Genomic DNA, 12,351 nt, shown 5'->3' on the forward strand with positions numbered 1-12,351 from the left:
ACGTGGCCCCCCAGGCTTCTGTCTGGGGACCCACCAAACTCACCGGTACCAGGCAGGCCAGGCCTGAGCCCCTGACCCCAGCAGTCGGGGAGGGGAGGGGAGGGGGCCCCTCAGGGACGCCCGCCCTGCCACGGGCACCGCTTCCCGAGTGCTTACAGGGCGAGGTCGGCGACGTGCTTCCTCCCTCGGAGGTGGGTTTGGTGGCAGGGGGGAGCGCCAGCCGCGGCAGCCCAGGGGGCGGGGGTGCCAGCATCTGAGCGGAAAGGCAGTGACTGGACATTTTGAGCTGACCACTTCCATTTAACTGGGAGGAACAGAGAGACAGGTGGTTAAGGCGGCGGGCGCCCCTCTGCCTCGGGCTGCCGTCCGCGTCCTGCGGGGGACGGCGGGCTTGGCGGGACCAGGGCGAGTCGGTGGGGCCGCTGACGCCCGCCCGCCTGTGGCAGCATCCCGGGGACCCTGCGTTTCCTCCTGAGGCCACTCTCTACCCGTCTGCTTTCCTTCCAGAGCCGTCACCTCATCCGAAACCGCAGCCGACCCCGGGGCGGGTCTGCACCCCCCTCACTCGCGACGGGGACGCGGCGTCCACCGCCTCGGCCGCGGCTCCAAGACACAACAAGCTCCTCGCACCCAGAGGGCCAAGCTGCGGCCACAGGGCCACGTCTGATGCGGGGGAAGACGTGTGCTGTCAATTCCGATGCCCGGAAGGGCCTGACTTCTGACCCGGCTCCGAGCACTCGGGGCGCGGGGCGCGGACCTGCCGTCTAGAAACCGCACGAGACGGAGGCTGCCTGGCGGAGCGCCGCCCGGGGACGGCTGAGGGACGCGCCGGGGCCCCCGCGAGGTTACCCGGAGCCGCGCGGGCCAAGAGGGGAGGCCCCAGCCCCCCAGACTCACCGGTCCAGGCTGCTGGCTGGCAGGGTCACAGGCCAGCGACACGAGATCTTTGAGCGGGTCCTGGGGGTTGAGGTGAGGCGGGTAGCGGATGGCCGTGTGCGGGAAGTAGGTGGAGGCCGTCTGGGGCAGGATGGACGTGGTGGGGAAGTGCAGCGCCGAGGAGGGGTGAGGGCTCCGGGCAATCCCTGCGGAGACGGGAGCGGCGTGAGCGGTGGCTCGGGCTGTGGCCGGGCTTAGTCCGATGGCACAGTGAGACCCAGCAGCCCCGTCACCGGGGCCCGGCTGTCCCCCGTACGCTGAGCGGGCTGACCTGCACCACGAGCCCACCGGGGTCCCGTAGCATCCTCTTATTTTTTTGTTGTTTCTTAAGTAGGCTCCACACCCAGCGTGGAGCCCAACGAGGGGCTTGAACTCACGGCCCCGAGATGGAGACCTGAGCTGAGATCAAGAATCAGACGCTCAACGGATGAGCCACCAGGGGGACCAGGGTTTTGTTTTTGGTTTTGAAAACAGGGTGACTCGTCGTCCCCCGCCCCAGGCCACACAGCGAGGTGGTGGCAGACCTGGGGACAGTCTGGCCCCACAGCCCAACCCCAACCCGGGGCTCGGCTGGCTCTCTTTCCAGAGACAATGCACACGTCCCATAGGCAATTCTAGCACATTCTTGGGACTGTGCAACCACCACTAGTTTCTTTTAGGACATTCTTATCATCCCGAAGAGCAACCCCATCCCCAGCAGCTGTCACCCCCCACCCCGAGCCCCCTTCCTGCCCATGGATGAGCCTATCCTGCATGTGTCACACACGTGGACTCACACCCCATGGGGTGTCCTGTGTCTGGCTCCCCCCTGAGCGTCGTGGGCTCGGCATCCATCCCCAGGGGGAGGAGTGCGGGCGCCTCGCCCCAGTTTGCAGGTGAGTGACCTGCCCGGGTACTATTTGCTTTTCTTCTTTTCTCTAAACAATCTAGTGACTTTTAATATATTCGCTTTGTAATTCTAGAACATTTCCATCACCCCCAAAGACAGCCCTGCTTCTGTTCTACTCTCCCGCTCACTCCCCTCCCCCTCTCTCTAGCTCCTGGCCAAATAGTATTTTTGGCTTTTCAGGCCCCAGGGTCTCTTGCAAGCACCTGACTTTGCCACCGCAGCCTCAAAGCCTCACAGGCGATGCGTAAATGGGTGGACACGGCCACGCACCCGCGACACCTTATTTATAACAAGGGGCGCCACGGGCTGGTCCAAACCTCTGCATTGCTCTGATTTTTGCCGGCCTCCGGTACGTGTGTCTGCCCTCGTGCGGGACTAAACCGTTATCGCCGTAACAATGGGGTGACCAGCGACGTTCCCTGGATTTAGCTCATGCGGTCCTGAAGTCAGTCCTGGGGGTGGTGTGTGTGGGGGGGACACGTCTATGTACCCCAACCAACATGTGAACAAACGGAGCGCCAGGGGCACCGTGATCAGCTCAGCGCATGCCCTGCGGTTGCTGGAGACGCACCCCTCCGCCCCCCCCCAGCTACGTATGCAGCCTCCTGTCCACATGGCAGCCCTGTGTGGCCTTGTGTGTGTCCCCAGCCCTGCGTTGGGAGTGTCGCCCTCCTTCTGGGGCCTCCCAACCCCGTGGGAGGTGGAGTGTGAGATAAAGGGAGCTGGTTGGGGACAAGCCCAGACTGTACCTCCTTCCTGTACAGAAGGGGAAACCGAGGCCCAAGAGACTGAGTCAGGGCCAGGTGCTCTGCACAGGGACACCTCCAGGTTTTGCTGCCTGGCAGGGGGCGACAGCAAGGACTGTCGGTCGGATGGATGGCGAATGGGGCTTCCCCGGCCGAGGGGGGCCTGCTGAGAGGGCCCGGCCTGCCTCCCTGCCTGGGGCCCAGGGCTCACCGCTGTGCACGGCAATGACAGGCCGGTGGTGCTGCGTGAAGCTGGAGAGGCGAGGTGAGTCCTGGGGAGACGGGCTGTGGAAAGGTGACTTGTCCATCTCTGTCTTCTTCACCGGGGACGAGATACCTGCGTGGGAGGAACCAGAGGGTCACCAGGCTGCAGGCAGGGCCTCGCCTTCCCCTCTCCCCAGCCACCGTGGGCACGAGGGGAGATAGAGCCCTGGGGCCCTGAGACCAGGGCGCGGGGATGCCCTGCAGAGGGGCCTCCAGCCCAGCCCCTGGCACCTTCCCCCACGAATGCACGCTGTGAAATGGGTGCGCACGGACGCAGCAGACACCGTGGCACGGACGGGGACAGATCACGCCGCGGCTGGCCACATGGGGACCCTCCACACACAGGCGAGCCCCCTGCACCCCACCCCTGCTGAGCCCCAGATGTGAGGGCGGAGGATGGCTAGTGCAGAGCCCAGGAGCGGGATCTCAGGGCTGTGGCGCCTGCAGGTGGACGTGCTTAGAGATTATTTAAATAAAAATAATATATATCTTAGGGAGAAACGCACCCACTGAGACCCACAGAGGAACATGAGGAGGGGTGTGCTTCCTTCCTACTGGCACCACTGACATCAGGGCGGGTCATCCCTGTGTGTGGGGGAATGTCCTGTGCAGGCCGGGAAGCATCTTGCCCGCATCCCCTCCCCATCCCAGGAGCCCCCCAGGGTGACAACCGCGGGTGTCCTGGGGCAGAGTCGCCCTGCTGAGAGCGGCTGCCGTCCTCTGAGGCTGGGGTCTCCCGTGGCGCGAGCCCCCCCAGCGCAGTCCTGCACCATGTTCCCCCAACCACCCTGCTGGGTCCTGCCTCTCGGGGTCCCTCCCAAGCCGCACTGGTGGTGAGCCAGACCCGGGAGCCCTGTGCCCCCCAGTGGCCCCTGGGGCAGTCGGCTGGTTTTGCTACTACGAACCCTGGTTGGTGGCCCCGATCACGCGCTGTGGGTGAGTGTGTGTGGGGACCTGGGTCAGCAGGGTCAACAGGGTCAGCAGGCCCAACAGGCCCAGCGGCCAAGCTCTCCAGGAACAGGGAGCTGGTGGGCCGGGGGGTGGGGCGGGGCGGGCAGGGAAGGAGGCCAGCCCTGGGGGCCGTGGGCACATGTGGGGGGGCCACAGGCTCCTTGCTCCCATGGGGCTGTGGTGGGAAGGAGGTTAGGGCTGGCGGACGCTCACTTCGGAGGATTTCCTAGAACAGCCTGTCCTAGATGGAAACAGCCTGGCTGGACCCTGGCCCGCTGCCTCTCTACAGGTGTTCTAGAGCTTCCTGAGACGGGGCCTGGGGGAGGGAGCGGGGAGCCTGGCCCCCGCAAGAAAGAACAGCCCCGCAGGCCCTCGGAGTCCCTGGGTGTGAGCCCCGCACCTGCACACCCCTTGCTGGTTCGACCCACGTGCCTACCACACACCCGTGTGAGCAGCTGCCATCGGGTTAGGATGACGTCCACGTATCCTCCACCCTGGATCCGAGCAGCCATGGTTCTGCTCGACACACATGCCCTCATGTCCCCATCCGAGCACCAGGCCTGCCCCCCATGTGAGGATACCCCCACCCCCCGCCTGAGCACGCAGCCTGCTGTGGCGCGTGCAAGTGCATGGAGCACACGTGATGCCCCCGTGGCCCTGGGGACGTGGGACCTGGTCACTGTCCACAGGGGCGCCCAGGGCACGGTGGGGGCTGAGCAGCATCCCCAGCCCCACCCCTCCCCTGAGCTGTGACACGCAGATGTCCTGACGTTGGCCTGGCCCCGGAAGGCCGTCCTGCTCACAGCTGCCCCGTCCTGCTCACAGCTGCCCCGAGCTGGGCTTACAGGAGCCACCCCACTTCACAGATGGGGGCAGTGGGGCCTGATGGGAGGTCACCAGCCCAGGATGGTGGAGCAGACACCCCACGCTTGGGCCCCCTCCCGCGCCCCGAGTTCTACCAGAAGCCCCCGGGTGAGAGAAGGGAGCTGCCTGCTTCAGCCCAGATATACCTGCATGGGAGGGTGGGGGGCACAGAAGCAGCAAGAACCAAGCACTCTGGCGGCTGAGCAGAGGGTGCCCTCTCCCTGGCTCCCGTGGGGGGTAATCAGGGAAGCCTTCGGGAGGGGGTGGCCAGCAGGAGAAAAGGCGCTCCTCATGGGGCACAGAGGGCCAGGGCCTGAGAGGCGTGGCTGCGGGATGCTGCCTGGGGGGGTGCCCTCCCACGACCCCCACCCCCAGGCCTCCGCCCTTCCCAGGGAGGGGAGTGTGGATGCTGAGGGGGGTGGTTAGCTGAGCACTGCCCTTGTGGCCAGAGCAGAGGAAGGGAGAGAGTGCTCTAATCAGCTTAACCCCATTAATGAGCAGCTAATTGGGGGCTGTCTAGACAGGAAGCTGGAGGGAGCCAGGAGGAGGGGAAAGTGGGGGAGGGAGGAGGAGACCGGAGGGGGAGGGGAGGGAGGAGGGAAAGGAAGAGGAGGGGGAGCATCCACGTCCATCTTCCCCCAGGCTGCGAGCACCTGCAGGGCTTAGACAGACACAGGGCTGGGGTGCAGGCGGAGGGCCCCCGCCGACGCCGACGGGAGCGAGCCTGCCATCGCCAGAGGCAACCAATGGACGGGAGAGGGGACAGATCCCCCCTGAAGTTCCCTCCCGAGGAGGCTGGGTGGTTCCCCATGGCGCACCAGAAGCGGGGTGTGGGCTTCCTCCTCGTCCTCCCCCCCCCACCCCCCCAGGCTGCTGCCACTTCATGCTCGAGGCAGGAAGTTCAGACGGAGCTCCGCTGACTCTCTCGAACATTTCCTTCCTTTTAATTTTTTTTCTTTCTGAGCTTCCTGCATTGAAAGCTAGGTTTTTTACTTCCACCCCTCCCTCCTCTTTTTCTAATCCGCAGACCCAGGGCTATAACTTTTCCTCTCGGGGCTGCTGTGGCCACCTCACCGGGGCTGTCCCCCACCTCCAAAGAGCATCCGCTCTACACGTAGACGTAGCCCCATCGATCACAGAGCTGAGGACACATGCTTTTGGGGTCCCCGACGGTAAACGCCGGGGCAGAAGGTAACGGTCTCCCAACATCTGCTCTACCCTTCCTCCTTAGTCACAGAGCCTTTCCCCTTGAGCTGGGCACACACTTCCCGAAAATAAGGCCACATTTCCCAGAGTCCCTTGTGGCAGAGTGCGGCCATATGACCAACTTGGGGGCAGGGAGCGGTGGGCACAGAGATAAGCAGAAGAGGTAAGCGGTGCACCTTCCGAGAATTATTCTATACTTAAAGGGCGAGGACATGCTCAGACTTGACCCTTCTTTCCCGCTGGCTGGAAAGCAGACGTGATGGCTGGAGCTCCAACAGTTTTCTTGGACCACAAGATGGGTACGAAAACCACATTCACTGGAGCCTAAGCCAGGAGCCTAAGTCCCGCACACCACACACGCCCAGGGTTGCTGATGGTGGAACATTTACTTTTGAGAGAAATGCCCTGTCCTTTTGGGTTTTCTGTTTCTCACAATTAAGCGTAAAGCTTATTAAACATAGGATCTTTACACAGGCAAACCTGACAAACGGGGAACCCACAGAGACACTCTGACTCATAAATTAGAGCCTATAATAGACAGATCCTCCCAAAGTTGGGTACCTGCTCTGGACGCCAACACAATGGAAGGAGGAGGGCCCCTCGGGCTTGAATGTCACAACCAGATGTCTTAGAGACCAACTCATAGAGACGGTAATTTTATAAAGACACAAACAATGAACTCTCCTGTGTCCTGGGCACGTATCATGAGCCAGAGAGTTGCTTTAGGCACGTTGTACCATTTCCTCCTTCCAGCTCCGGGACAGGAGAGTCAGCTCACCCATCCCACCCTGGACATAAGGAAATTGAGCCCCAGAAAAGTGGAGCCACTACCCAAAGTTTCGCAGCCCACACAGCGAGCCAATGGCAGCGCTGGATTTCGAACCCACATCTCTCTGGCGTCCAAACCTGCCTTCTTAACTGTAATCTTACACTGCTTTCCAGGAATCCTGTAGGCAGGGCACTCTGTATAGACAGCTTTATAAGAAAGCTGGCTCTTGGGGGATATGGAGAGAGGACAAAGGGGGAGGGAACAAGTAAACAAATCCTAAGGTTTACTGGGTATGTATCATGTGCCAGACCTGTTTTAGGGACACCAAATGCACTAACTCGTTTAGTCCCCACGACCTTAGGTGGGTCCTGCAGGTACTGAGAGGAAACAGGCTCAGAGCAGTGGGCGTGCACCCCGGAGTCCAGGTTGGCAACCCCTGGCCCATCAGTAGGGCGACCCCTTGACAAGGGGTCATCTGCACACAGTGATGCTTCTGAAATGTGGGGACGGGTCCCGCTGAGGATCTGGGCGTCGCCAGGGACTCCGTGCCCTGGGTCAGGCCGGGGGCGGGGGGCTGAGGGGCGCGCCCCGTGCACCAGGTCCCGAGCATCCCTGAGGCCGCCCCGCTGCAGAGGCTCTTGGAGGACACGCGCGGTGGAGACGGGCCCCCACGGGAGGGAAGTCTCTGGGGCGGGGGGGGGGTGTTCCTGGGGAGCCAGCGCTGCCCCAAGAGAGCCCACGGAAACGGGTAGGGCCCCGATCGGCCGCGGGAGGACGCAACTTTCCCGGGAAGGGCGCCGACAGAGAAGCGACGGGGCTCGGCCGGGAGATGGGAACCCGCAGGAACACGAGCACGCAGGCAGAGGGGACCCGCTACAGGAGGGTCTGGGCCGACCCCGGGGCTCAGCGCCCTGCTGACCCGAGGCCACCCGAGTCCGCGCTGCAGCCCGCGGAGACGAACCACACCGGGACGACTGTGCGCCCTCCCTGCACGCAGCCAAACCCGAACGCTCGGGAACCCTAGCTCGCCCTTGCAGCAGGGAGCTGCCCGCGCGACTACAACTCCCAGGAGGCTCCGCGGCTCCAGCCCCCGGGCTTCCGGCTCCCCGGCGCCCGCGCAGTGCCTGCCGGAACACGTAGTCCCCGCCGCGGTCACCCGGCTCCGCCCCCCGCCCCCCGCCAGCCCCACCTCCTTCCATGTCCTCAGTCCAGTTGCGGCTGCTACTCGTGGGAGAGCTGGGCGAGGTGTAGTAATCGCCGCCGGGGCTCGTGTCCACGTCTTCCTCCATCGAGCCCGATTTGTGCCGCTTGCTCCTGAAGGGAGGGGGAGGGAGAGCGCGGGCCGGTTACCACGGAGACGCGAGGGCGTGGGGCAGGCTGCGCTAACTTCCGGTCCCTAGAGGGCAGGGCGCTATCGCGAGACGTCGCGGGAGCCGCGAGCTTCCAGCGGGAGGCGTGAGCGCCTGCCTCCACCTGCCCATTGCTCGGATGGGACGCGTGAGGCCCGAGGCAGCGGGGGGCCCAGCGTCAGCGGGCTGCGGACTATAACGCTGGGGGCCTGGCTAATCACCGGGCCCACCGTCAACCTCAGGCCCACGGTCCCATTTCACAGATGGGGAAGCCCACGCCAGCGCTGCGCATCTCCGCGGGAACCAGTGTCCGCGTTCCCTTGGGGTCTCGAGGGGCCGTGGACGGGGACTCTGACCGGGGTGTCGGGTCGGGGGAAAGCAGGCCTCGGGGCTGGGTTTTGAAGGATAAGTAGGAGTTTACCATGTGGGCCTTGCAAGCAGGCAAGGAGGGGAATGGACCAGGCGGCTGGGACGGCCGAGGGTGGGGGGTGGGGGCGGTAAATGCTCACAGGGCGACCAGGCCACGTACCCGCTGGAGGAAGTGCTGGGCAGCGTTCTTCTCATGCCTGTGCTGGCTGGATTCAGATCGTAGGCCAGGTGTCCCTGCAGCTCGCCCAGGGAGAAGTTGGGTCCTGTTCCAGTCACCACGGGTGCTGCCGGGGGCGAGAGAGCAGGGTGAGCAGGGCGCAAGGCCCAGGGCTGCACTCTGCCCCGGACGGTGGGGAGAGCCATCCGGGGCTGGCCAGTCCGAAAGGGAACCCCTTCCCTAACTGGCCTGGTTCCTAATTTGGCTGAAACTGTCCTTAGTCTATGGATCAGGAGACCGAAGGCAGCCAGAGAGGCCCGCTCTGCTGATGCAGACTGGGAGGCTGACGGTCGGGGTTGAGGCAGGACGGTGCCCACAACTCCCTGGGGTGGAGCTTGGACGGGGGTGTCAGGGCCTATTAGGAAGGTAAGGGGACAGGAGGCAGAGACAGGAGGGGGGCCCTTTGGGGTCTCCTCCTGGGGGTGTGGGGGAGGCCCCGGGAGGGGATACAGGGGCAGAGGGTTTTCCAGCACCCTCCAGGCAGCATGTGGAGTCTGTTTCCTGGGGAGGAGTGTGCTGCCCTGACCTTGGGCTCTAGGGAGGGCCTGGATGCTGCCCTTGCTAGGAACCTTGGCTTGGTGACAGAGGGGAGTGGGGCAGGGGGATGGGCAGGGGCTCCTCCCCTCTCCCCGGGGGGGGGGGGCTTCTCTCTAAGTCCCCCTCCCCCTCCGGCTCCCCTCCCCTGCGTGAGTCCCTCCCCTCTTCCCATCCCAGCACAGGGCCCGCAGGGACACTCACTCCGGGACACTTGGATGAGCTCGGTGACACTGAACACACCGGAGGTGACAAAGCTCTCCTGGAAGTCGGTGGTGTCTGCAACAGGGAGAAAACGGGGGTCACCGGGTCTGTTTCCTTCCTTGACACCATGGGCTACCCAGACTCCGGGGGCTTGGGGGTCACCCTGTCCACCCTCTGCAGCCCTGCAGCGAGATGGAGGAAGAGGCCGGACCCGGGTGCGAATCTTGCCTCCGCTGCCACTGGGGATATGATCTTGGGCAAGTCCCTTCTCATCCCTGAGCCTCGTGCTCCCTCATCTTGGAAATGCCACCTGGGCAGCTGGGAGATAAGAGCCTACAGCCCAGGAGGGGCTGGCTTGCCTGCTTCCCGTCACTTAGTATGCCATGCAGCAGTGCAGCCTGTTATCCATCCCCCTCCAGATGGGGAGCTCCGTGAGGCTGGGGTTCTGCGTGCCCAGGTCCCACGGTGTCCCCTAGTGCCCAGCCCGGAGCCTGGCCCGACAGGGGGGGCTGAAGGGAGGGTCCACCTGCAGCCGTTAAAGTCCCCAGGGTCCCTAGAACCGCTCCTGCCTATAATGCAAAGGAAGACGGACCCTCCTCTCTGGCCTGAGGTGGCTGGGACCCGTTTTGTGGATGTGGACGTGGGTTGGCTCCCAGAGGGCGGGAGCCCTGGCTGACCTCAGACAGCCGGGAGCAGGCCTCTTGTGTCGCCTGAGGCCCCCACAGGCACGATTCACTTACTCAACAATCATTAACCAAGGGCCTCCAGTGTCTAGTTCTGAGCTGGGCCCTGCGGACACCGTGGGAACGAGACAGACGCAAGTGGCTGCCCTCCTGGGACGCACGGTCCATGTGGGCAGTGGGCACCATGTGACATGAATAAGGCAAAAAAACAAAAACAAAAACAAAAAAAACTCTTGTGCGTGAATGTGCATGGTGGCTTGGTCCTGGTCTACAACAGCCCAAACTGGGAACAGCCCATCAGCAGATGAGCCGATACCCAAAAGGCCGTCCATCCACACGCGGGCACGTCCCTCGGCCGCGAGCAGGTGCAAGGTGCCCACATGCACCGCCCCGGGGACGGACCCCGAGCCCATGATGCTCAGGGAGGGGACCAGACACAGGAGGCCCCACAGGGTGTGAGTCCACGCGGGTGACATGTCCAGAACGGGCTCGTCCACGGACCTGAAAGGGGCTGGGGGCCGGGGGAGGGGTGGAGGTGACCACTAATGGTGATGGGGCTTCTTTTTAGAGCAACAGAAATGTTCTAGACGGATAGTTTGCACAACAGAGTGAACGTACTTAATGCCACTAACTGTACATTTGATGTTCTGTGAATTTAACCGCAATTAAAAAATTAAGCTCATGAAGTCAAAGGCGCCGTGTGTTGGACGGCGGCCGGCGGGCAGGGTGAGGGGAGCCCGCTGGTGAGGGGACCTAGTGTACACAAGGGACTCTCAGAAGGCCTTGCAGTGGGCGACATTCTACCAAGACCTCAAGGTGCGGGTGGACCAGAGGAGCAGACACGTTAAAATTTGGGAAACGGCAAGGACAGCACCTGGCGCTGGGTGACCGCCACGCCAGCGAGCGTTGGCTGCCGCTTTCCGGGGTGATCTCAAATGTGGTGTTTTGCCGCCTCCCCGAGGGCCTCGATGTTCCCAGCGATGGCCCATGCATGTTCCCAGCGACCCTGGGGTCGGAGGCCACCAGGGCTGGAGTGACGGGAGCCAGGGAGGACAGGACCAGCAGGTGGGCAGCTCTGGGCTTCCTGGGGCAGCGAGAGCAGTTCTTCTCCAGGCCCCCAGGGGGCAGCACGGGCCACGGGGAGCTGACCTCGAGCCCAGTTCCCCAGCTGTGGGACACCCAGGCCCCCACCGCCAGTCCAGAGACTCCAGCCTCCCCGGTTACAAGCTTTGTGAACACCATTTATTGAGCAATTATTATATGCCCAGCCCCGTGCTGGGAGGCCCAGGGCCACAACATCCCTGGGAGGACCAGGCGATGGCCTCCCAGCATCCAGGGGAAGTGGCCACGGCCGTTTCCTGCCACCCGGCTGGCCAGCTGGTGTCAGCACGCCCCTCCGCCTTCCCCCCACCGGGGTTTCCTGTTTGTGCAGCACTCGCCCAGCTCCATCTCCAGGGGACTCCCTGGCGGGTGGGAGGAAGTGCTTTCCTCCGCCAGACACTGGAGCTCCCCATGGGACCAGGCCAAGCGCCGCTGCCCCCGCCTGCCTCGAACATCTGGCTCGGAGGCAGGCGCCTGGAGATCACAGGAGGCCAAGGAGGACTCAGGTCACAGACGGCCAGTGGTGAGCAGCCTGGGGGCCTTGAACCTCCTGGAACCAGCCTCCCCGTGCTGGTCCTTCCAACGGGGATATCCTCACCCATTTGCTTTTCCGTCCATTCTTCCTTCCTTTTCATCTCTCCTCCCTCCTCACCCCTGGTACACCAGCTCTCTAGTTTCTCTTTTTCTCTCTGCTCCATCCCTCCCTCTCTCTTTTTTTTCTTCTCCTTTCTGCAAATATTTATTGAGCACCTATCGTGTATCCTATTCTAGGCACTGAGGACACAATAGCAATCAGGACAGACAAAAGCCTCTGCTCTCAAGGAGGTGATGCTGCATTAGGGGAGATAAGCAAATGTGTGTGCAGTCACTAAGCAACTAAGCAAATACATATGCAATCACTAACTTCCTCACAAGGAAATAAAACAGAAGGCAGCCATCGAGAGTGGCTAAGGCTGCTTGAGAACAGATCTCTCTGAGAGGGGAGCATGTCACCTGAGACCTGAGTGATCCGGAGAGAGGAGGGCAGAGAGAGAGAGACAGAGAGAGAGAGAGAGAGAGAGCAGTTAGCTATCCAAATAGAGAGCAAAGCACATGCAAAGGCCCTGAGGCAGTGACTGGATCTCGACTGTTGGAGGAATAGTTAGGAGGCCCATGTGGCTGGAGCAGAGAGAGTGAGGAGGAGACAGGAGGGGAAGGCAGGGAGGACACAGGGACAGGTTGTGCAGGGCCTTGGGGGTCAGGGGAGGATTTTTACCCCAAGGGAGGTGG

At 62.9% G+C, this 12,351-nt stretch overlaps 1 protein-coding gene across 4 annotated transcripts in view; it reads right to left on the reverse strand.

The window, feature by feature from the left end:
* The window catches only part of NFIC (nuclear factor I C), a 64,635-nt gene that overhangs the window by 12,061 nt on the left and 40,223 nt on the right, over nucleotides 1-12,351 (reverse strand). For 2 of the 4 annotated variants that reach the window (XM_055342652.1, XM_055342651.1), the window contains exons 4-9: nucleotides 9,299-9,373; nucleotides 8,504-8,627; nucleotides 7,815-7,939; nucleotides 2,783-2,908; nucleotides 898-1,082; nucleotides 157-304 (exon numbers count right to left, since the gene is read on the reverse strand). In XM_055342652.1, coding sequence (XP_055198627.1) covers nucleotides 157-304; nucleotides 898-1,082; nucleotides 2,783-2,908; nucleotides 7,815-7,939; nucleotides 8,504-8,627; nucleotides 9,299-9,373 — 783 coding nt within the window. The remainder of the gene's footprint in view (nucleotides 1-156; nucleotides 305-897; nucleotides 1,083-2,782; nucleotides 2,909-7,814; nucleotides 7,940-8,503; nucleotides 8,628-9,298; nucleotides 9,374-12,351) is intronic. The other 2 variants (XM_055342654.1, XM_055342653.1) reach the window with 1 other exon arrangement.

The sequence above is a fragment of the Nyctereutes procyonoides genome, unplaced genomic scaffold (genome assembly GCF_905146905.1).
Source record: "Nyctereutes procyonoides isolate TBG_1078 unplaced genomic scaffold, NYPRO_anot_genome, whole genome shotgun sequence".
NCBI classification, from domain to species: Eukaryota; Metazoa; Chordata; class Mammalia; order Carnivora; family Canidae; genus Nyctereutes; species Nyctereutes procyonoides.